The sequence below is a fragment of the Chanos chanos genome, chromosome 5 (genome assembly GCF_902362185.1).
Source record: "Chanos chanos chromosome 5, fChaCha1.1, whole genome shotgun sequence".
In the NCBI taxonomy this organism is placed as follows: domain Eukaryota; kingdom Metazoa; phylum Chordata; class Actinopteri; order Gonorynchiformes; family Chanidae; genus Chanos; species Chanos chanos.
This window is the reverse complement of record NC_044499.1, coordinates 31,004,164-31,029,200: the sequence shown is the minus strand read 5'-3', so window position 1 is coordinate 31,029,200 and position 25,037 is coordinate 31,004,164. Positions and strand designations below refer to the sequence as shown.

At 40.1% G+C, this 25,037-nt stretch overlaps 3 protein-coding genes across 3 annotated transcripts; 1 reads left to right on the top strand and 2 right to left on the bottom strand.

Moving 5' to 3' along the window:
• Positions 1-1,511: 1,511 nt before the first annotated feature.
• On the bottom strand, positions 1,512-7,921 carry scd (stearoyl-CoA desaturase (delta-9-desaturase)). The gene is made up of 6 exons (XM_030773458.1): positions 7,781-7,921; positions 7,255-7,513; positions 6,182-6,312; positions 5,755-5,960; positions 4,754-4,986; positions 1,512-4,290 (listed from the first exon to the last, which is right to left on the bottom strand). The coding sequence occupies exons 2-6, from the start codon at positions 7,481-7,483 to the stop codon at positions 4,091-4,093; spliced, it is 999 nt and encodes a 332-aa protein (XP_030629318.1). The 5' UTR covers positions 7,484-7,513; positions 7,781-7,921; the 3' UTR covers positions 1,512-4,090.
• A 3,482-nt stretch (positions 7,922-11,403) lies between these two features.
• dnajb12b (DnaJ heat shock protein family (Hsp40) member B12b) lies at positions 11,404-19,703 on the top strand. The gene is made up of 9 exons (XM_030774565.1): positions 11,404-11,536; positions 11,807-11,978; positions 12,301-12,446; positions 13,268-13,441; positions 13,978-14,051; positions 14,742-14,851; positions 16,941-17,116; positions 18,071-18,216; positions 19,352-19,703. Exons 1-8 carry the CDS (start codon positions 11,404-11,406, stop codon positions 18,190-18,192), a joined length of 1,107 nt encoding a protein of 368 aa, XP_030630425.1. The 3' UTR covers positions 18,193-18,216; positions 19,352-19,703.
• Positions 19,704-21,269: 1,566 nt separating this feature from the next.
• On the bottom strand, positions 21,270-23,113 carry ddit4 (DNA-damage-inducible transcript 4). Its single transcript, XM_030775237.1, has 3 exons — positions 22,987-23,113; positions 22,434-22,676; positions 21,270-22,223 (listed from the first exon to the last, which is right to left on the bottom strand). Exons 2-3 carry the CDS (start codon positions 22,621-22,623, stop codon positions 21,730-21,732), a joined length of 684 nt encoding a protein of 227 aa, XP_030631097.1. The 5' UTR covers positions 22,624-22,676; positions 22,987-23,113; the 3' UTR covers positions 21,270-21,729.
• Positions 23,114-25,037: the final 1,924 nt, after the last annotated feature.

Here is a 25,037-nt window from a genome sequence, read left to right as displayed (position 1 = left end):
TAGATTTCCTTCGTGGTACTTTTGTACATTTGTGGCGGTGACTTACTCTCAGTATCATTCCAAATTGATTGAGCGGAAGCTTCAGTGCGGCTGAAGTTACCCACCCGTCAAAACTGAGAAACTGCTGAACAATACGTAAAGAGTTTTAACTGCCCAAAGAAGTATTTTTTATTATTTGTTTTACGACAAAGAAGCAAAGAGTCATAGTACAGCTACATAAGGAAAGGAATGTTCTTTTCGAACACGTTCTGCAAATCCATAATGTATTCTGGCATGTCTAAATAAACACATGCTCTAACTTGCCCACACAATCAGAACCACACGGAGTAACAGCTAAGACAACTGAACCTCGTCGGCAAGGCGTTAGAGTCTGAGAACTCTGTGGTGTAATGCATTGACAATGGGGAAGAATTTGTAAGACTTTGTATGTTTATAATTCACCGATGATCATTCAGTTACCAGAAAAAAAAACGAATATCTGCTCGTTTAAGCGTGAAGATGTGTGATTGCTAGCGCAAATATGAAATGAAGGTAAATTAAAGGGTCGATGAGTAGATTTCCTGAGAAGATAAGACGGGTTTTGGAATACTGGTTTTATTCGAATAAGAGAAATATTACCATAGTGATAGGGATACTGGAAACAGGAAACACAGTCCCTGCCTCAGTAAACATCTGCTCCATGTACACAGACACCACGTTACTTGCAAAATATGTTACATGGGATTTCTTAAGGCATTAAGAACACCGGGCAACAGCCGCTTTACAAAACGGTTGGGAGCTGTGAGGTTAAAAAAAAAGCCTGTGAACTTATCTGTAAATGTTCTTTGTACAAGTGTGTTTGTTTCAGAGGAATCATTCACCTCGTCACTAAACAGCGTGGTTTCTTAAGTGTTAAAAACATGGCATCTGACTGGTTTGTCATACGTGCCAAAAATAAACTATGGTTAAACTTATATAGTAAAGACTGGATATGTCTTCGTGCCATGTTGTTATAATGTCTCACTCTCTCACTGCTCTTGGTTGATCCATCTCATATGGGCTTAGATAGAGCTTATTTGCTGGACTGTCTGTCAATCATTCAACATCATTTAGCCCTTCACCCCGGAGAGGAGCACAGGCCATCGACAAATGTCCATCACCACATGAGGTTGTCTTCAGTCTCACTTTCTTTGTCCATACGTGACCATAAAATGGTCATTGCCCTTTTCCTCCATATCTTCACAAGCCTTAATCAGTCAGTGTGAGGGGAGTTTTAACAAAGGTTAAGGGTTATAAGGCAATAGACAACATACTGACTCCATTATTTAAACACAGGGGAGACCATTCAACATATGCCCCAATGTCTGCAGGTCCAAATGAAACTACAGTTCATGCTGAACAAAATCCGGAAGCTTGGAGAATTTACAGTTTTATGTTGCCACAGAAAATTGTAGACAACTGTGAGACCAAATAAGCCAAAATGAGACCTCCTGCACTCCCGCTAGTTGAATGAAGACTTTTGTAAGATAAAACCCAAAAGAAAGAAGCTTTTTTATTGTTGTTGGATTTTTTTTTGGTCTGCACATGCACTATGGAGAAACTGAAATCACATGAAAGGCTTCAACCAAAGTTCAGTGTGTCCTCTGCATGAAATACAATTACTTCAGATCATGTGACTAAACATCATTTCAGGAAGACATGAGTGTCTTTCCAAAGACAAAAAAAAAGATAAAAACAGAGATGATTTTTCAGACCATTTTTTTTAAAATGCAGCAGAATTTTAAACATGGGTGGAATTTTGAAATGAGCATTAACGGATGCAAAGAAAACACTATGATGCAGATCAGTGTGAAAATCACTAAGCCAGCAATGACAAATTAAGAAACCATATCATGTAAAACTTTACGTACACGCTCATGCTTCACCCACCCTTTGGTCAGCAATACAGTCACAAATTCCAGCAAGTTTCAATACAGGGTCCAGTGCTTCTATACTGTATTGTTCTTACACCCACAGTTATGATCTGTCCTGACTCTCTGAATATGGATACATTTGTATTTGCTAAACCTGGTTTCTGTACACCTAACATTCTGTTCAAGATCCAGCTTTGGCAACTGAAACATACATTAGGCTCACATTTGGGTACAGTGCAACGTCCTTGGCAAAATATCGCAATACGTCAGTACTGCTCAATCATTTTTCCACCTTTGTGCTTTATAGTTGACAAATTTTTTGGCTAACTTGTTCTCTTGTAAACAGTAAAGAAGTCTGAAAGCATTGACAGGCCTGGCTCAGAGTCACGAGAGAAATATCAGTGATCTTCAGTCCAGATATTCCTGATGGTTTACTTTCACAGTGTCTCTGTTCTCTTCATGTCTCAATACAAAGTTAAAAAAGAGAAATTTGACAAAGGAAACAGGCATTGATGTCAAGGGAGCTGTAAAACCAGGGCAACTGTTCATAACTCAATTACTTCATACATGTATTTGACATAGACTTGCAGTTTTCACACAGTGGCACAAAACAGTAAAGAGTTCCCTAAGTAGAGTCAAGATCTGAGGACAACAGTCGAACCTAACACTGATTAAACCAGTGATCCAATGTACACAGACAGTATCTACTGGCTCGGTCACAAAGCATGGATAAAGCTGGAGAGTCACAAATATTTGATCTCAACATGGTTGGCTGATAAATCCCCAAACCTTCTATAATAAGGTTTTGTGTGTATATATTTTATATATACAACAGCTTACTACACTCTTCCTCACTCAAGTATCTGCTCTTTTCTTTCCCTTGGTGGAAACTACAAGATTTACTCTTCAACATACTATTAAGGCTGTTACTGCAGAAGTAGAGTAGAAATGTTTGACCAAAAGGTTTCCATGATTGCAACTAGACAGAGGACAGTCATGTAGTGCGTTCTCCTGTTAGGGCAGTACAGCTTAACATCATTAATGAGACTGTTCCAATTCCCTCTCAAAAAGAAGTTTCTTTCTTTTACCTCCTAAAGAAGTTCTCCTCAAGCTCAGAACAAACGATTTATTGAAATTCATCATGAACACAGCTTAGCACTGACTAAACAGCTGACCAATCTTTGATGAGTTGAGCAAAATGATGCTAATCCAGGGCTGGAAGCAAAGACACAGTCATCACTGTAGTGAAATGAGAAAACACGACTCTGACAATGCCCAACTCAATAATCACAACGTATAACTCTAAGGAACATTGGTTCTCAGTCTGTTCCTTAGGATTTCCCAACCTGCACATCTTTGTTTCAGCCCCTCATTATTCTGCAGACAGAGCCAACCAAGGGTTTGATGATGAGCTGTAGTCAGGTGTGTTAGTGTTGAGCTGAGACTAAAGCAGGACAGAATGAGAACCACTGCTGTAGGAAACAGATATCCATCCCAATACTGGATGTTTTTCTTTCCTTTTTCCCTTAGAACCCTCTACCAGAATATATGTGTTAGTAAGGATGCAATTTTTTGTTATTATAGATTTTTTTTTTTTGCTGTTGTTGTTACTAATATAAAAGGTATTGACACAAACGTGTCCGTTTTTGACTCAAGGTAGAGAATGTCAAGGTGTCACATCAGTTTAATAAAGTAATTTGTGCCTTCTTTGGGAGTGGTGAATTTCTTCAGGAAAGCTCTCAACTGCAGCTTGAGTGTGTTGAGCAAGCCATCAACATCCTCCAAAGGAAAAAAAAAAAAAAAGAAACACACAGGTGCCCCAGAGGAACATCTCTGTGCTCCAGCTTTGTCACAGAGGCTGGTCCTTGGGCAGATGGGAGCTTGTGATGGAAAGCTCCTCTACTTAAGCACCTTAAAAAATATCCTCTGCTGCAGTTGAGAGGAACACGGACAAAAGTTAAACAGAGAGCCAGGTTCCCTTTTAAAAATGGGAATTAATTGGGGGGAAAAAACCTTTCTCACAAAGGGTCATGTGAAGCTTTTACTCTGAAGCTACACAACACAGAAACCTCCCAAAACACACAATGCTGTACATGTTGTTGGGTTTGGTGTTTGGTTTTTTTTTTTCTTTTTGATTTATTTTCTTCTGCAAACTAATGTTTTTAGTTTTTTATTTTTTTCCAGAAGGTGGAACCCTCTTAGCCACTCCTGTGACTTCCGTCTCCAGTGCGCTGGACGCGTGCCAGGACCAGCTCGCGGGAAACCTTCTTCCGCTCTTTGGCCAGGCCAAGATAACACATCAGGTCAATGAAACAGGTGGTAAGATTCAGTTTCCAGCCAAACTCGCTTGTCGCATAGTCATACGGGAATGTGTGATGGTAGTTATGAAATCCTTCACCTGAAAATTGATGCAAAACAGGCAACATGTTCATTATCATATATGTGGTTACAAATCTTAGTGTTTAAATTTTATCCAACATATTTAAACAAAAATTAAAATGTCAAGTCACTTATTGAAAAATAGGTCATGCATGACAAGCATTCAGCTATTGACTTCTTTCCATCTACTGTATGTAAAAAAATATTACTATAAAAATATTTTTCTCTTTTCAATGTCAGTTGGTAAGCTGGGACACAGTTTACATTATTCACCAAGCTACCATTAACATCGAACCTCACTGCATAATATATAATAAAGAATGGGTCAAATACTACTCCAAACAAGGTCAGCTGTCCATCCCGCTACGCCATGTCCAATATTAAAGCAAGAGCAGTAATCTTTGGACGTACATATGGATGTGCTTAGCTAAGAAACTGTAAAACCACCATTTCAGTGCAATGACAACAACAGCACCACATACCAATGGCACTGAAGGTGACAAACTTGTTCTCACGAGGGTTGATGTTGGCATCGTAGGGGCGGTTTCCCCACATGTGGGCAGCACTGTTGACAAGCCAGGTGGCGTTCAGCACCAGCGTGTACCTCAGTAGGGCGGGGATAAAGTAGGCTACCCACAGAGATTCACCCCACAGGTACCAGGGCACCAACATAGGCACGAGGAAACATATGACCAGCACAGAGACCTTGTAGTGTCTGTATAGGAGTGAGAGAAAGAGAGCAAGGGTAATTAGGTCAAGGATATTCCCAGTGTGAGGCCATGGCGGCTTTGGGCACCGCATCTGCATTGCAAATGAGATTACTGGACGAGTCCTTTTCATTGTGTTACTCAGCAGCTCAAATAAAGAAGCACTGTGCCCGACGTGACCATCCCTAAGCGACAAGCACGAAATTCACCGTGGAAGTCAAATGAAACAAACAGATCTGCCTTGCAGCAGCAGGGGCACGTGTAAAACACACTAGTTTCACTCGGTACAACTGAACGTTTTCGTTTGTTCTTTACACCTCTGTGAAATCGACTGAAGGACACAGCACTTGTAACACATCCGTGGCAGCTCGAAAAGATACCGCGGTAAATCATCTACTCAGATTTGGGAAGGAAAAAACGGTTAAATCAACAAATCAGAATGACCCCCTGAAGGATATGACTGCACTGTAAACAATGCTTGACCGAACAAACATTAAGTGGCTCGATTCCTGGCCATGCACAAATAAGCTTACATGCTTGTTCTTTCCTCATATCTGTTCACCACAAATCTAAATAGAACCAATAAATACGACCTAAGTATTAAGACTCTGTGTGCAATTTGAATAAGGATTCCTTGCTATTATTTTTCAGTCATATGCTGATATATGAAATCATCAAACAGATATGAGAACACTGTGGGTGCATGAAAACTGGGTCAACTGTTCATACACGTCTGTGCCAGGTGAGGCCTGAAACATTGCTCTGTTCAAATTCACCTTCTTTGAAACATCACAACTTTATCAGCCTTTAAGTCACTGAGCTCCAGCTTGTTTCCTTTCTCGATAACGTCGGGGTGTTTGCGAACCAGGAGCCAGCCAATGTGAGCAAAGAAGAAGCCCCTCTGAGCGTTGTGAGGGTCTGCATCCGTCTCCGAGTATTTGTGGTGAACTCGATGGTCCCGTGCCCACTCATAGATGTCATTCTGTAGGACCGACAAAAAATTATCAGTAGGAAAAAAAAAAAGATCAAAGATGTTTAATGCTGAAATACAATTTAAAAGATACCAAAATGAGTGGTATGTAAACTGGCAGACTCTTACTGCTAGGTGATGTATCTGAATAAAGAGTTTAACCATTGTTAATATGTTCGTTTGTCTGGCAGTCATTCATGCCGGAATATAAGAGTGCAGATTAGGGATGTTACCTGGAAGGCCATGGAGTTGGCAAAGGCAAGGAAGATTCTTAGTGGTAACGTGGCTTTGTAGGACCTGTGACTCCACAGACGGTGTGCTCCGGCCGTCACTCCTAACGCACTTACCACAAAACAAAAAAGAGCTGTAGGAAAACGAAATAAAATGAATGAATGAAAAAAAAAGAATTAATATTGTTTTTGCTATGACGCAATCGATATTGCTCTTGTTAGTTCGACAGTCACTGAATACTGTCGTTTTCAGCTAATACATCCACCATAAAAACGCAAAAAGAGGCCTCTATCTAAGCCATTTGCTGTTCAGTAGAATACAGTGATGCTGACATAGTGATATAAAGCCATAAAGCCAAACTGTGCACGACCACACATCACAGTGTATGGCATCATTATACGGCAAGGAAAAATGTACATGAATTGACGGTCTAAAAAGTTAAATCAGTTTGTGTTTGTGACGTGACTCAGCTGGTTCCAGACGGGCATTTAGCTTTTAAAGCCTGCCGGATCTCGACATTTTAAACACGTATCAACAACTTGAGTACTTGACATTGATAATATAAATCCTCATATTCCACTTTTTCCACAAAAAAATATCAAATACGCAATGCGAATGACATCTGTGTTCATTTCAAAGTCAACTGTGTGTTCATAAGGCATTTTCAATTTTTAGAGCAATTCTTTCTCATAACTGCACAACTGTCAAAAATAAGCTTAAAGTCGTGACGAGATCAAACAAATAGAATCCCACCAAAGGTAAAGAAAATATCCCAGTTAAGCACAGAAGCGTGTGAATATAATTATACAAGCGCCGCATGATCTCTCACGCTCCTTCCTCCTCTCACTCTCTCCACGGGACGTTTAAGAGTGCGTACTGGTCTGTGCTGTACGAGTTAACGAAAACTAGGCTGCAGCTGACGTGCCCCGCCGTGACTGATCTACTTTTGAGTGATCTACGCCATGGCTAGACCCTGACTATCAGCGCAGACACTGCGGTTTCGAACTATCACGTTAGTCACAAACTAAAGTAACATGGAACACGCGGGTTAACTAGCAAAGAGCATCACACTTACCCCATGCCAAGGTCAAGGCACAAGCAGACGGAATCAAGTATAATCCATACAAAGCTCCTAAATGTAGCAAAGTCATCAACATGACGTTTCTCCACACAATTATCGTCGGCGGTCTGGGGCCTTCTTTAGCTTTATATGTATCGTCAAAAACATCCTCCACTGTCGCTGAGTCAGTGTGCACCTCTCCATTCCGGTGTTTGGCATGGTTCTTCCCATCGGTTTCAGTCATTTCTCCCAGGGATGCCTTTTCTTGCGCGAGCTTGCAAATGGTACCGAATGACATTTTGATTATTTCACATAAACGCGAAACATAAGTTCTATCTAATCCGTGTTAATGTAGTTTAAATACAACAACAGCTGGTGCCATTTCCTGTCATTTAGGTGTGCTAAACAGTAATTAAAACGATGCAAGACAGCTGACATTAAGTTACTATAAATCCCAGAAACAGGTTAAAAAACTAGCCATACTAGCTAGAAAAATATATTAGGAATCCGCTGTACTGGTAATATTAGCAATAGTACTTACCACAGATAGGGGAAAGAGAATCAGACGTGTGTATTGTTGTTAAACTTGGCAAAGTTTTATATTTTATCTAAATTATAGTGCAATAACGCACTAATACAGCTACCAGCAACAGTCGAGGATGCGTGGAGATGCTGGTCACAGAGATTCTCATATAGTCATTCGGGTGAAATTTCCACGTTGCAATTGGTTGGATAGTTTGATGCCACCTTACTCGAACAGTCTCATTGGTTGTTTCTTTATCTGCTGTTCACACCGTCTCTTATTCGTTTCTAGCGTACATCCGTTTTTTTTTTTTTTTTGCAGATTTGGTAGTAGTCCAGTACGGACTCGAATTACACGACAGTTTTCAGCCGCCCTCTTGGCACGTTCTAAACTGTGTCACTACAGCCAGCGGTGTGTAGAGGTCGTTTTCCCAGCACACACACGTAGAGAGAGAGAGAGAGAGGTTCCTGACTGTGCAACACACATGGACTTGGATTTGTGTCACTGGAAAAGGCGTTCTGTATTTATTTATTGTGTGCACATAAAATAAAAACATATTTATCTGTCATGAAATGTATAGCTCCCAAAAAGTTTGATAAACGTAAAATATGACTCGTTCAAAAGACGACAGAAAGTTCTGTCAAACGTTCGTAATCTGCACACCAATCAGCTAGGGTACAAAAATAACGCAGTAACGTTTTACAAACTCTTAACAGCATTCAGCATAACAAGATTTTCCTTCATGTCTGTCTGATGTCTCTACACTTATATGATCAATTCCACAGGTAGCAATGGAATGTCACGCCACATTTTCTGCTCTAATAACCGTCATGAATCAATTTTTCATGCACGTCTAACTCATTCTACAATAATCTATCGTTGTTACTTTCAGTTTGTCATACGAAGGCACGGCGTGAGCATAGGCTATAGAATTTTAGGACTCATGTGTATACTGTATCTTATCATGTGATTCTCAATTCCTGCCTCTGGATTCCCGTAGCAACGCACATTTTAGATCTCTTCCTTCTGTTTTAACACACCTGCTTCACCTCAACAGCTAAATATCAAAGTGCTAATAAGTTAAAACAGTTGTGTTAGACAGGGGAGAACTAGAGGGGCTTTTGTGAATCAAAGAACAGTGTCACTCTAACGTGAAACTGTCTACTGTGATACTATGAGACAGTAGTATGTATCATTCCAGGAAGTCTTACTTAGCATTGAATGAGAACTGGTGACACTTCATTTATCAAAACTATCATTACTAACAGCACGTATTGGATATAAAGGCTATACTCCCCCTCTCCAATTTTAGTATTAGGATCTTAATATTATCACAATATCAGTCAAACAAATCAATCAACACAATCAAACAATCAATCAAAGAATTTATGGTCGCGCGAACAAGAGAATCCCTACAGTACAGGAACTCCAGGAACAGAAGGCGTCTCATCAGCTGGCATCGAGGTGAGAACAGGGAAGAAATGGAGAGTGGAGAAAGCAGTGGAGGTGGCAGAGTCACACCTAAGGCAAAAAGCGCTGGTGGATACCATGGCAACTGGCAGAGCGGACATGGGATACTTCCCAAAGACCCAGGTTGGCAGGGCCGAGGGCGAGGAGAGACACCATCTAATCCATGAGGAGGTCCAAGCAGGCGTGGAGGAAGAGCGAGTGAGCAAGACGGTAGGGCTCAGGCAGCAGGGAGCGTGGACAAGGTGGGAGAGTATAGCGCAGCGCAGGATTACCTGGTCAAACATCGTGCAGGCAGACTTCCATCGCATCTGGTTCCTTGTCTAAGCTGTCGATGATGCCCTACCAAGCCCAGCAAACCTTCATCTCCGGGGTAAGAGCGAGACACCTTCCTGTCCTCTTTGCTCTGAAAGAGGATCCTTAGGACATCTCCTCAGTAGCTGCCCAAAAGCCCTTGGGGAAGGCCGCTATTGTCGGCGCCATGACCAAGTGCTCAAGGCAGTTGCTGAGGGCATAGCCACTGTCATCAGCACCAGCAGACACCACCTTGCCCAAAAGAAGTCAATCAGCTTTTTCAAAGCTGGAGAGAAACCCTGCCCACAACAAAAAACAAGGATGGGCCTCCTCTACACGGCCTCTGACTGGCAGCGGCATGTCAATTTAGGTAAGCAGCTGAAGTGTCCACAGCACTCCAGCCAGACATGATCATCACCTCTGAGGTGACAAAAGTGAGTGAGTTCATGCTGGAACTCACAGTGCCCTTTCCTCTTATTGGCGTATTGAAGAAGCCAATAAGAGGAAACGCACAAAAGTACCAGGAACTGGTGGAGAAGTGCCAGGACAGAGCCTGGAAGACCCACTACGAGCCCACAGAGGTGGGCTGCAGAGGCTTTGCAGGACATTCACTCTGCAAAGTCCTCAACTGATTGGGCATTAAAGAAGAGGGCTATTCAATCTGCAAGCGAAGCCACAGACATAGCCATCAGATGGGTTTGGATCAAGAGGGCTGATCCGTGGGCAGTTGCTGCTGGGACGCGAGTTGGGGCCTGATCAACCCCGGCTGGGTCATTTGGGTGAGGGTGTATGATGTTGAGAGACCCAAAACACCCGAGGACCCCAGGTTACATATCTGATAATGCGTCCCAGCACATCCAGAAGATGTATCTTGCACACACTGAATGGACTATTTGATGGACTACTTTGAGCAAACACAGATCTGGCACTCCTAATTCTCAAGTCAAAATTGTGAAGTAATCATATTAGTTTGTAGCATTACCTCTTTCTGTAAATTTGGGTATTCACGTACTCTGGGTATGTATTATTCCTACACGCTCGACATTTCTTTTCTCCCCGTGTTTTTTTTTTTTTTTTTTCAGCTTTTATGGACAGTTTAAATTTACCGGTTGGTGTTTATGATTTTGATTGTAAAATACACGTAGATGAAGGTCAAATGAATGAAATAAATGAAAAAAGCCCGTAGCTTAATGAAGTCTCTGTGCGAGACATATACAATAGAAGATGGTATTCAGAGTTCCACATGTAAGCTCAGCAGCGTCATCTAGTGTTTGCGACAGGAGCATTGTGCAGGAGTACTCGACATGTAAAACTTAGAATGATAAGATTCTTTACTTAAGGTGTGCGCATGTATATTTTCTGGGGTTTTTTTGTTTGTTTGTTTGTTTGTCTTCCTTAACCATAAATATGCCTTGTATGTCTCCAGATTGTCCTGTGTTTCATCCAGAGTGAAAGCCACATTTCCTGAATCATACTGCTATCAAAATGGAATTTTTGAGGAAAACTTTGTTCATTTGTTCGTACTTTTAGACGTGGAACAGCGTTACGACCTAATTCAACATTTAACACAAGATCTTAAAGTCTGTCATTTGTGAGCCCTTATTATTATCTGCCCCATGACAGATAACAAGAATTTGGCACATATACAAAAGTAAACGAATGAGCATAGGCATCGCCGGTGTAACAGCTTTATCAATAAAGTGACACCTCATTATTTTCCCACCTTTAAACTATTTTATCATTCCCATTTTCATATAAATTGATATCTGGGGGATCTGGGGTTTTGTAAGACGCAACAATGAAGACGGTGGGTTTTACGTCATCAGCAAGCGACAGCAAATGGTTTTTATTTATTTATTTAGCTGTGCCGAGGTGCTGCAATGGAAGTGAACAGGGACGAAGCCGAGCGATGTATTGAGATTGCATCGTCTGCCCTGAAGAATGGCCATCTAGAAAAAGCCTGCAAATTTCTTGAGAAAGCACAAAAACTTTTTCCAACCGACAAAGCTAAGGGTAAGCAGATGAACGTCTCCAAGTCGCTAGACCGACGTTAATCCCTTCATGTAAACGACAGGCCTACGCTCTAGTAAATTAAATGTACGGTTAAAAAGCTTTAGTTCTTCACATCTTTGCCCTAAACCGTAGGTTTGCACCAGAAAGCTTTGATTCCATTGTGTAACTTTAGCCCGCTTGCTCCGTCTCATCCCATGCTGGTCATGTTGTTCTTGTTGTTTCTGGTTGCACGAGCAATCAATCTACTACATCCCACATGCATTTTCACAGCTTTGTTAGAATCTGTCGAGCAGAAAAGGAATGCGTCCAGCAGGACCAGCAACACAAACGAGGGCACGGAACCTCGATGCCGCAGAACTGCAGAGAATGCGAGCGCAACTGGAGAGAAGACCTCCGATGCGGACAAGTCATATACCACAGAGCAACTGGAGGCTGTCAGACGGTTCGTGCTGGTTGTAATTTTAATCACTGAATGACTTAGCCTTTCAAAAAAATTCCTGTAGTTATGACCTTGGTGTAATTTTTTAACTAAGCTGTGCTGATACAATTATTCAGAATTCCCCTCTTGAGGAATACTCGCGTTTTAATACACTCGATTTCCGTTATTTAGGCTAACTAAGTCAGGCCAGTTGATCTTTTGTCAGTACATCAACTTTCTCCTGTACAGCACTGCCTCCATAAATAGACTTGAATGAATTGTGGAAGATGGGGTTTTAATTTACCTTGTAAAGTTACTTATTTAACTGTTTTTTCCCCCATGGCAGAATAAAACAATGTAATAACTATTATGAGATCTTGGGAGTTCAGAAAGATGCCTCAGAGGAGGACCTTAAAAAAGCGTACCGGAAATTGGCACTCAAATTCCATCCAGATAAGAACCACGCGCCGGGAGCAACAGAGGCTTTCAAAGGTACATTTACATTCCTTTCTCGAAATTTTTATGTACAACCCTTAAACCTTTCTCCCCTTTTTCTCCCAACTTTGTAAATCACTCTGTTTTACTCACAGATCTGATCCTTGACCTCTGTATAATGTACATCGCTTTAATGACTAATAAACTCTAAAAATAAAAGGCCACTATACCTAAGCATGCCATGAAATTCAAAATACTTCAGTCAGACAGTGATTTTAGATGATAAGCAGAACTGTGCGTTTTGCCAGTCTTCTGTAATATTTTTGTCTTTTGGCTTTTCGCCTTGAAGTAAAGTCTGAGGATTCTGAAGATGGTAGCTTCAGCCTGGTTAGGCTCAAGTTATTTATTTATTTATTTATTTTAACAGACTTAACAGTCCAGCGTTTAGTTTGGAGGGTTGTTGATTGTTGTAACATTGGTTGCTTAACAACATTCACCAAAACAAAGAAGATGTGAGGACCTCTTGCATTATTAATGAGTATTTGATTAATTATTTGATGTTTATCAGTAAACAAACTGTATATTGTTTCACATGTAGTTATTATGTTTATAAAACAGTTACACTGTTTTGAAGTTAACTTTTATGATGTGTGTGTGTGTGTGTGTGTGTGTCTATATATATATATATATATATATATATATATATATTTTTTTTTTTGGCAGTTTTTCTTGTTGTGTTCTGCTAAAAACAACATACACAATGACTCACCTTCTTGATTCTCCAGGTTTTATATCTGAAACTTGTTATGATGACATTGTATATGTGTAAAGTATTCCACTGTTTTGAATAACTGTGATAATGATAATGTGGTCCACAGCCATTGGGAATGCGTATGCAGTCTTATCTAACACGGATAAGAGGCGACGCTATGACCAGTTTGGAGAGGAGAGGAGCAGCGCTGGCAGATCCAGGCAGTCAGAGGGAGACTTTGAGGCTGATATCTCCCCAGAGGACCTCTTTAATATGTTCTTCGGAGGAGGCATCCCATCAAGTGAGACCACCACACGCTCTGGCATACAATCAGTATGTCGTCCTGTGAGACTGGTTTGTGTGTGTGAGAGACAGACAGAGAAAGTCAATGATTTGTGCAAATTCCACATGGATACACAATATCAAGGTGGATAGATGGACAGACCAATGGATGTATAGATAAATGGAGAGGATGTTGGCTTTATGGGAGATATTTCATTTACACAACTAATCTGTGTGTGTGCTCGTGTGTGTGTGTGTGTGTGTGTGTGTGTGTGTGCACGTGTGCATGCATGTGTGTGTGTTTTAGAGGCACTGTACAGAACATTCTGCACAGCACTAAAAATTTCACTTTCACATTTAATTGTGGAACTTGTGGCCTTGTCGGGTTTATTTTAGGGAACGCTCAAAGTTGTAGACTCTGACCTCCTCCTATAAGTTTTGATTGCACATTTCATGTGCCATGTTTTCTGTGTCCTGTCCTTCAGCCCTTCATTCATTTGATAAGTCAACCGAATTTCCCAGATGAATTGAGTGCGTTCTCTTTCTCTCTTTCAGGTAATGTTCACATGTACAGCAATGGGCGAATGCGCTTCCACCAGAGAGCGGAGAGAGGAGAACGGCACAGAGATGTAAGCCACATCATACATGTATTTAACCTGACTGAATGAAATACCCTTAAGTTAAAATAACCACAAAACCTAACTGAAGTAAACACCCTCAAGTTCAAATAACCACAAAACCTGACTGAAGTAAACACCCTCAAGTTCAAATAACCACAAAACCTCACTGAGTTGGTAAGAAATAGTGTTGTGTGTCGTAGTGCTTGATCTTCAGGTTTTTTCTCTCTTTGGAATGCTCATTTATTGCTGTAGTAACCATTTCTCTTCTGGGGGGCAGCATAAAATCCCATACAAAGCTTAATCCATGTACAGTGAGACCAGAAACAATTACACTGGATTATAGTCTTTTAAAATCCCAAACTTGGTCTTTTGGGTGGTTTATTACTATGCCTGCCAATAGATGGCAGTATTGAGCTGAATTGAAGTCACTACATGAAGCTCTTTTCTGGCACACATGTGAGAGCATATCTCGACCTTTTGTGACCTTTAAAATTGAGCACTGCAGAAAAGCTGCCTACGCATCCTCACAATAAACTATTATCATCATTCCTGTTTCTAGTTTCAGAATCATCATTCTGGTCATGGGGTATTTGTTCCACAAGTGTGAAACTTCGTGTTATGGGCAGATTGTTGAAGTGGTCACTGGGTTGTGTTAGTGGCATTTGCAGATGTTAACCCCCTCCTCCCTTTTTTTTTTAGGGGGGGCTAGCACTCTTCATCCAGCTTATGCCCATCCTCCTCCTCGTCCTTATCTCAGCTCTCAGTCAGATGATGGTCACCAACCCTCCTTACAGTCTTAGTTACAGACCGTGAGTACACACATGCATGCACACACACATATACACACATACACACACACACACACACACACACACACACACACACACACACACAAACACATTCACCAACACCTGTACACACACACTCGCACTCACACATTCACTTACACCTGTACACACATGCTCTCACTCACACACATGTTCACTAACACCTGCACACACACACTCACACACACACGCGCACACACACACATTTGTACAGAATCTACACAAACACATAGTTACCCATTTAATCCATTTACATACTCCCACTTATTTCCTTTTCCTTTCTGTCTTGCTTCCTTTCTCTTATACACTCTCTCACACATACTTTTACCACCATCTCCACCATCAGGATTTCACCTTTCCATATGCTATACCAAATTATTATGAAATCCTTATTTATTTATGTATTAGATTGTTCTTGTTACAAGCTTATCCCTTCTCTGTGGGATTTAAAAATTATCAGCATGTAAATTTCACAATCCTCTAATCCACAGCCAGTCAACCACTTGGCTCTCTCTTTGCTTAGCTGATACTTTAGCAAGAACTCTTTCCAAGAACTGCTGATTGACATGTTGTACTGAAAAGGTGAAAGGTGAGACTGCCTTTTTGCCTCGTTCCTGCCTGGAGGTCAAAGGGTTATTGATCAGTTGTTACCTCAGGAGGAGAATAAATTGATCTCGTACGTGCTGTGAGTTTACATGTTGGTGCTAAAATTCGCTTGATCCAGTTAGCGCACCAACACTGCTGTGGAGAAACCACTAAATCAATACTTAATCTCAGTGAAGGACTAGATTTTTCCAGTTCCTCCACTGTAAGACTATGCTTTCGTCCACTCTCAGCACTCAGGCTAGTCCATGGTAATAGGCTTTTTATAGTGTCAGCACAAACAAGCACTTAGAAAGGTTATGATGAAATGAAAGAGTGAGATGAAATTGCCTGGACACATCCGTGGAGTGGAAAAGCTGAAGGAAGTGACATTTTTTGAATATAGAAGCCACTAAACCAGGAGCCATCAGAAACCTGCCATAGATTTTTGTGAAAGTGAACATTGTATGAGGTCTAAGTGAAGGTTCTGTTGGTCCCTTTATGGCGTTTCTGTCCTGTCCTTTACCTTATTCATTTAACCCCCTCTCTCTCTCTCTCTCTCTTTCTCTTTCTCCTTTCCCTCTCTTTCTTTTACTGCCACGTGTCCCACATCCCACTACCAGAGGCAGAGTCACTCACCGGTCTCTGGAAGCTTCTCCCAGTTTGGCTGATGTTCACAGTAGACTGTGACTAACTATCAGAGACAGATTTGAGGTGTTGTATGTCTCCATCACTCCTCTGGCTCCTTTATGTCTAGTCTGTCTGTCTTCTGTCTTCACTCAAGCCGTCTATCTCATAACGCTGCCAGGCACAGATAGAGACTGAAGTCCGACACACACGCACACACACACACACACTCATACGTATGCAGAGGCCTTTTTTAGAATGGTACTCTTTTCATATGTAATGATATTTTACAATATGTATATTAAGAATTTTTTTATGCTTTCTTACACTTTTATTCTCAATAACAATTTCCTTTATTACAGAGGTGGTCCACGAGAAAAGAATATTCAGGAGTCTTCAGTCACTGTTTTAGTTCTCTTTCTTTTTTAAGCTTTATTGAAACAAAAGGAACCGTGTTATCTGGTTGTAATTAGCATAAAACTGAGCGGTTAAAAAAAAAAAAAAGCAAGGGATCAGCAGTTTCTCTTCTTTTCATCTTTGTGTCTTTTTCTTAAAACAACATCGTAGATGGAGGTTTCACCCCAAAGTCATTTCGCTTTCCTAGTTTAGTTTTAAGATGCTAGCATTGTCTTCCTCATAGATGGAAACACTGAGGAATACATGAGGCCAAGGACTGGCTTTTTCAAGTCTTTGGCTGTTCTTTGCTACAGAAAGCCATAAGAGTGAGTCAAAACAGCATCTACAGACTTGTTATAGGACAAAAAAAAAAAGAAGAAAGCTCAGAGAGAAGGTGGCATCAGTGCCATCAAACTCCTGAAGTATCAGCACACACACCCTCCCACGGGTTCTGTTTCATGTCCAGGTCATCGGGTCACACCCATAAGAGAGTGACGGAGAATCTCGGGGTGCCGTACTACGTGGGGGAGCACTTTGCCAAGGAGTACAGCGGAGGAGCCAGGCTGAGAGGCGTAGAGAGGAGTGTGGAGGAGGATTACATCTCCAACCTCCGAAATAACTGCTGGAAAGAGAAACAGCAAAGTATGGGTCATATATATTTATACATATATTAATATTATTTACCTACGTTTAAAAATACTTAGAGTATCACTGAGCATGTTTCTGATTTTTCCTGAACATAAATGTACACATGTTGAGGGTTTCTGGAAATCAGACTCTGTATATGTTCTAATGACAAACTTGAATGGACTGTATCTTAGTGATGTGAGATGGTTGTAATGGCTGATGTATTTATTGGTGACGTTCATAAGTTGGATGGTTGGTTTCCTATTGAATTCCGTGTCCATTTCAGGTCTCAGACATTTGATCTGATTTTTAGGCATTCTTTTCCTTTGAAATGGATATAAGGCTGTTTTATAGTTACCAGATATTTAAAGTTTTATTTTTTCAATCCACTGACTAAAGTCTGGTGGTCTGCTTTATGCTCTCTGTCCTGATGTTAAAACAATGTGGAAGCAATTTCTTCTCCTGAGCGTGTGAGAAGTCAGTGAACTTCTCCTTCAGTCCTGCACACATTCAACTCCTGAGTACACTATTAACAAGGTCCTGAGGGGACCCCAGATAAGTAGAAATAGGTTTATAAGATTAGAACTGGAGCAAAACCAACATGAGAGGGAGTACGGGGGCTACAAGAGTTAACACAATCACGAGAGTACAAAATCTCTTCAGGGGTAATGTTGGCGATCTCTCTTCTTATGAAACAACACAAATCAAATTCTCATAGCTCAGTAGATCTGAGATGAACACTTAGTTTGAGAAGTCAGGAGTGCATCTTCGGACATGAGTAACCCTCTCCTCAGCTTTTTAAAGATTTTATATGTGCAGCCAGATTGTGGAGGTCAGCATCTGTTTGTTTAGCTTGTGTAAATGGAACGAGCTGACTTTCATCTGGTTTAACTAACTCTAATCTGTGCTGTGTTTAGAGAGGGATCAGGAGGCTATCTCACAGTGAATGGTGTGATCTTGTCTTTGCAGAAGAGGGCTTGCTGTATCGAGCTCGATATTTCGGAGACAATGAGCTGTACCAGAGGGCTCATCGAATGGGAACTCCCAGTTGCTCCAGGCTATCAGAAGTTCAGGCTTCCTTACACGGCTAAACAACGCTTCAACTTTAGCATTAGGTAACACGCTCTTTTTTCCCCACCTTTACAAAGTGATTCTTAGACCCAGGTTAAAAAAGAAAAAAAAAACCTTGCCCTTGTACTTCAAGTTCAGTATAAAAAATTTTGTTGGGAAGCTTTGTTTATCAAAGTAAATAGTGAATGTTAAGAACAAAAAGAAAAATTATTGGTTGCGCGATGGTGTGTTGAGAGGAAAAAGGATGGTAGAGTTGATTATATTTATAAAGAGTATAGTTATGGTTTAAGTTGTCCTCACTTAATGATTTTCACATGGGAAATAAACTACAAAGATCGCTCAGCACATAACTACGTAACTACGACAAAAGCATCATCAGATCTAGAATCACATTCTTCATATATGTATGTATGTATATAGAGTTGTTTATATTTATAAATCCCTAAGATTTATAAATCTTGAAACTGATACATTAGATGTGCACACCCACTTTGGTAACAGACCCACATTTGTTTAGCTGTTGCTGACGTATGAAGCTGTGAACAACACGTTTTAACAAAAAAAAAAAAAAAAAAGGGAACCTCTGGCTTTCTGTTCTGATGATTCTTCGTGTCAAGTTTGATTTTTATGCTGATGGGGCACGCACTTAGCAAAGTCTTGTATTGCACACAGATTCTGTGTCAGTTAGTAGTTTAACAAAGAAAAGAAAAAAAAGGCTATGCTTGCACAGGATCATGTGTGTGTGTGTTGGTGAGTTCATACTGGTCAAATCTCATGTCTCGACACTGACTCATTTCCTCTCTATGTTATAGTAGATGCCAAGTTCAGTCAAACCACAGTAAAACCACTAGGTAAACATACCGTGTCCTATCAAATGGCATGTAACAAACTGTCCAACCAATTATGAAAGTTATAGTTATGGTTTAAGTTGTCCTCACTTAATGATTTTCACATGGGAAATAAACTACAAAGATCGCTCAGCACATAACTACGTAACTACGACAAAAGCATCATCAGATCTAGAATCACATTCTTCATTATCCAAACTATTCATTGTCCAAATGCGAACAAGCTCATTTAAATGTTAAGTTTTATTGTCATTTCTTAGTGTGTTGCTTGGTGTCTTCAAAGTCATACTTTTTCTTTTTCTGATTCCTTCATACTGCGTCTTTCCTCCAGGTTTATCTGAAAAATCCTCCAATCTGAAGAGGTCACCAAGAAGAATTTTTAATTCATTTTTCATGATCACTGGACAGAGCGTCAATGAACAGAGTACTGGCGTACTGTGTATAGAGGTGTGACAAGTGGCTGGTTAGCCCTGTTCCCATTGGCCAGTATCAGGAATTGTAGCTTGTAGCAATTGCTAAAAGCTGAGCCTTTTCCCCAGACTCTTAAATGTTCTGCTGTCTCCTGACTGGAGCAAATTTACAGGATTTGAATTTATGTAAATCAGGAAATCATCTGAGAGTTTATTTATTACTGTAGAACAGGCTACAAAACACTACTGAGAACATTTTACATATCTTCGGTAATTTATTTCAGTCGACCGTGTCGTCACATTGTTAAATTATATTTGTATATTTATGTTTTATCTCTGCAGGGATTATATTTCATATTCTTTTTTTTTTTTTTTTTTTTTTTTTTGCTTAATTTATTTGGCAACTACAACTGAAGATGGCTGCTGAAGAACAGTAATGTACATTAAAGGATATGCCTAAAACGTTTATTCAAGATGGGACTTTATATTTTTTAGATGTAAAGCAGAGGCTTAATAGATGCATTGCTGACTGCAACCACCATGTTTCCATGTTTCAGTGTTTGCACATGGAATAAGCTTTATTGGTCCACTATGCTTAGAATAGGTGCATCAGCAGAAGTGTGTACAGTTATTGAAAGGATGTTTAATCTCTCTTTCTTCATTAGTTTAACATTTTGATTTTTTTTTTCTTTTGTCTGGAAAGCAACAACAAATGTTTCTGCTTCACGCCTATACCATTGTAAATATTGCCAGCAGGCATTTAATCCAAACATTTGTTTCTGTTCTCCCACTAAGATCATAATGAAATGTTAAACTAAAAAAAAGGATTAGGAAAAACACTCATAGCTTTCATTATCTGAAACAGGTCCAGAATAAAAAAACCCTACGTGCCACTCGGCTGTTGGCGTGTTGGTGGTAATTTTGGGAATTGCACCATCGGCGCTGAGTCACGTTCGGGCAACAGGATTTTTGGCATAGTCCTAAAAACACTGATTCAGCACTGGCTAAACATGACGACGAGCACGTTCACAAAGACAACTGATTCACTCAGTTTCTTAACGCTGTCGCTGACGATAATTCCACAGAACCACAAATTATAATACGGGTGGGGTGGGGTGGGGAAACAGTCTTTCCAAACCCACACTGGTATGTGTTGGCAGATCACCTGTGCAAAAAAAGAGAAAGCATGTACATTATTGGAAGCTCTTGAATGGTAACTCATTTTCCTAAGAAATATTATTGAGCTGATTGGATAAGGACTATGGCTAGATTTTGAGTGGAGAAATCCCAATTCACAATACCACTGGATTCAGTTCGGAAGCTTCAAAGGACTTTGACATGGTTGTGAAACTCAGATTCTGTAAATCACTGCTTAGTGCATGTAGACATTTTGTCTCAGGAAAATTAAGTTGCACACCCAGAAATATTTGTTTCTTGTGACTGCCATACTTCCAAGTTTGGACTCAGACATCTTAATAGATCAAAACTTATCACTGCATCCATTTAAATAGGGTTTAAACAGTCAGAAGAAGGGACAAACCGGTTTCTCAAAAAAATAATTTATTGTTCATATTTTCTTTAATGAAAAGTACAAAACCATGTGACCAGAGTATTTGAATATCAAATAAATTATGATGCACAGAACACAAATGTGCTTTTTAAAAAAAAAAATAAAAAAAAATGCATAGGTACCATTGGTCTATCAACTGAAGATGTGCATGTGTCAAGGTCCAATCTGAAGTCACACTGACAGAGCATGAAAATGCCACTCAAAGCATAAAACTTATTTAAAAAAAAAAAGAATAAAAAAGAAACAGGAAAAAAACCCCAACTCACAATAACACCCTTGCTACAAAACCAAACAGCTAGCTGCCATGGTCTGGTTTCCACAGAAACAGAGGTAAACATCTCAATAAAAGCACCTTTACATACACACAGAACTGTTTGAAGTGCAAGTATTCAAGAACTATGTAGTCTAAATACAGTATTTGTTCAATATTCTAAATTAAAAAACAAAATTCTTCATGTTCCACATTTTCGCCCAAGTACCCCAGCAGCCAAGGATAAGAAAATGTAGCTGCTTCACAGATACAGGTCACTCCTGACTGAACTTCAACTAAATCTTAAGACATGGGTTTGAACATTTTTATTAACAGAACTGATGTCTGATTTTGCCCTGATCACAGGCCTTTTGCAGGCCCCAAACAGTGTCAGATGGCTTTGTAAGACAATATGACTGCAGCAGTCCTTAAGTTCAAGTCTTTTCCTTTTTTTTTTCATTTGGGAAGGGGGGAGGGGGTCAACATTCCTCAATAACCAGCTCTTCTGAGCTGTAAAGTTTCTTTTTGATGGCCCTAAAACCAGTGCTAAGTTTAAGAGCATGTCTAACAACTGGAGCTGTGGGAGACTTGGGAGCGAAGAGACCTTGAATTTTTGGCCAAAAGCCACCAGAATCAAGTCTCAGCACCAGCGTCAACTGAAACGTAGGGACAAGGTAAGGGTCCACTGCTATTTGTCCCATATTCTGACAAATATCTCCCTCTTCCACACACAGGTCAATGACTGCCCCCCGCAGGCCGCAAGGCTCAGTCGCCGCCAGGTGAACGAGCTCTTGGCCGATGTGTTCTAGAAGTTTCTCGGGAATGAGAAGTTTGGAGCAATGAAGGGTACAGTCTTTAGCTTCCGTTAGGCTACGAGCAATAAGCTCCACAACTTCTTTCCGTAGGGTCTCTTCCCTTGGATCGTAGAATATATCCGCGTCTGCTGCGTGCAAATCAGGAAAGGAAATCGAACCTGGAGGAAACAAGCAAGCGATTTAGATACTCTCGCGTAAATTATATATATATAAAATATTTCACCTCTATAATACTTAACTGTAAACCATGTTTGAGTTGATGAAATCGCACAGACGTTATAGTACATGATTGGGGGACAATGGGCAATACAAGTTTTAAACGTTAAAAAAAGATGGAGGGTTAAATATGACGGACAATGAATATTTACCTGAGTCAGATACATCGTCTCCGTTAGAGTCCGAGTCGGAGTCCAAGCTATGACTGCTGGTGTTGCCTCCGAACTCTGAAAGTTTCTGCATCAGTTTGCTCCAGGATAGCCTCTTACTGGAGACGCCAGAATCCGGTGAGGGGGGGCAGCTATCGTTGGATGTAAGGCTTGCACACAGTTGCTCTGGCATGACTATTAATATAAGTACGATTTCTTCAAATGGCTATAGTCTTTTTGCAATTTCTGAAACAAAAGAGCATTTCCGAGATGAGACCAAGAAAACGAGACCAATCGCAATCACTCACAACAGCAAACAAAATGTCAGTAATGCGGACACAACAAATAACACGATTTGATGGACAATACTATTTCCTTTCTTCAAATTTAGGAGTTTGAACGTTTCGTTTTGGCATCTCTAATTACATGTAACAAAGAAATCGCTAGAACTCAATGCTAGCGAAACGGAGACTCAGTCCTTTGTTGCTTTGAGACAGCCTTATAAATACTTCAAGCATGATTAAAACTATTGTATCATCCAAAAATCAATACTTACGGGTATCAGAGACGTTCGAGTAAGGTTGTCTCTCCAGTTTCGTTGATATAACAGCGATTAATTGAATGATTGAGTGATTCTCCAAGTAACAAAGAAGCTGCAAAACTCAAATCGGCTTCACTCTGTCTTTGTACCTCTGCAGGCTTATCTGGAAGCACCAGTGCAACGACCAACAAAGCTGGTTAAATAGCTTCAGACCAGCTGCAGTACGACACGCCCCGCTTACACTTGTCGACCAATCAGATTTTGCTGCACGTCCGAAACGTTCCTTTTGCCTGGTAACACAAGGATGACTAGATCAGTGAGAAGACCAAGTTGGCTCATTGTGTGCTGGTGAGAGAAAGGAAAATCACCAACAACACCTATTGTTTCACGTACAGACAAGTCGGGGCAAAACCCATATCCTCTGGTAAAATAGATGATTGAACTGCTGCAGCATAAAAAGGAAGCAATCTGGATCATGCAATATAAATTTAAATAATGTAATTTTATCATGTGTAAAGATGAGTGTAAGGACATTAAATTGCAGGCTACTGAATGAAATTAAATGAAATTAAAGCGGGCAGATGGACAGCAACTGCATACACAGCAAGTAAAATATCAGTATCTGTGTTCCTGAAAAATATGCAAAAAAATCAACCAGTGTTTTGTATGCACGTTTTCCCTCCTTTTCTTAAATGACAACAGATCAATAAAAGAACAAAAACAGTATCTACAGACTGGTGTAAACTGATGATAAAGAAAACATTACGAATGTAGTTTTTATTAATGAAAATTAGTTTTTGAATATAAAACAAGAATCTCATGAAAATGGAAATTCTTTTTCTTTCTTTCTTTCTTTCTTTCCATAGTCATTGCTGTTGCCTGACCTGCACTTTTCAGGAAAAGTTTTTGGACCAACCCAGCCTTTGGCACAGACACATTGTAGTCTGCACAGGGTGGAGGGAGAAAGTTTCCTCCGGATGGATGAGGGAGGGGTAGCCTGGGATTAGGACCAAGGTCCTTCCTATCACTGAGCACATACTGTCTGTTGCATGTTTGCATTACATCTCAGCAAGCTCTCTGTTTGTCCCAGGGGAACGAGGTGTCATACACTCAAGGGCTTCAGCTTTGATCTTTATGGGAATACTTTGCGCTCCAAATGGGTGTTAAATGTGCGGATTGTAAATGAGACAGATTTGGCTTTTTTATGAATAGGTTTTGTGAGAGACTTTGTTTTTCACCTCTAACGATGAGTTCAGAACAGAACCTGACATCACTGCTTCTGAAACTTGATATTTGTCAAGTTGTTTAGCACATAAAACACAATCAAATGGCAGAGCCCTAGAAAAGAATGCAAATACCTATGCAAAAAATATTACTAAATAGGCCACAGTATTATATATTAATAAATCTGGCATTTATAAGTATAATTTTTATCTTCACATTTGTACTTGCATGAACAATACTGGTGTTATTCACAGTAAATGTGCACTTAGAGCCTTTTTGTTCATATCACTGTAAATCTTTATTTATAACACATGAACATATATATCTATATTGAAGCTTTATACAACAATCTCCAAACTGACAGAAAAAAATACATCTTGTAGCAAGGAAAATGTAAATACAATAAACTTTTACGACTTTGGAAATTCCTTGAAAGCAGCAAATGTTTTTTAATGGGGCAGACTGATGTTATGTAATGAAATGTACATGCCCAATCTGGTCTCTATATGTGCTCTATATTTGTTTCTTTCTTTTTTTTTAAGGACAAGAAAAAAGAAACTTATACGATTTTGGCAGTTCGCCAGGCATCACAGATGCACTGTGGGGACACGTGAGTAAGGAACAGCCTGTACTTGGTGGGCAGCTGAGGAACTGTGAGAAAACAAAGGCACGTGTGCCCTCCCCAAAAACGGTATATACACTCATTTGCATATTTGCAATCTGCTCTGCAGTTTGGTTTTTAAGTTAAAACTGCTAATCAACAGCTTTATAAAACTAAATTGATAGCAAACACCCTCTCTTTATCATGTGTGTAGAGGGAAAATTAAATTGCATAAAACTAC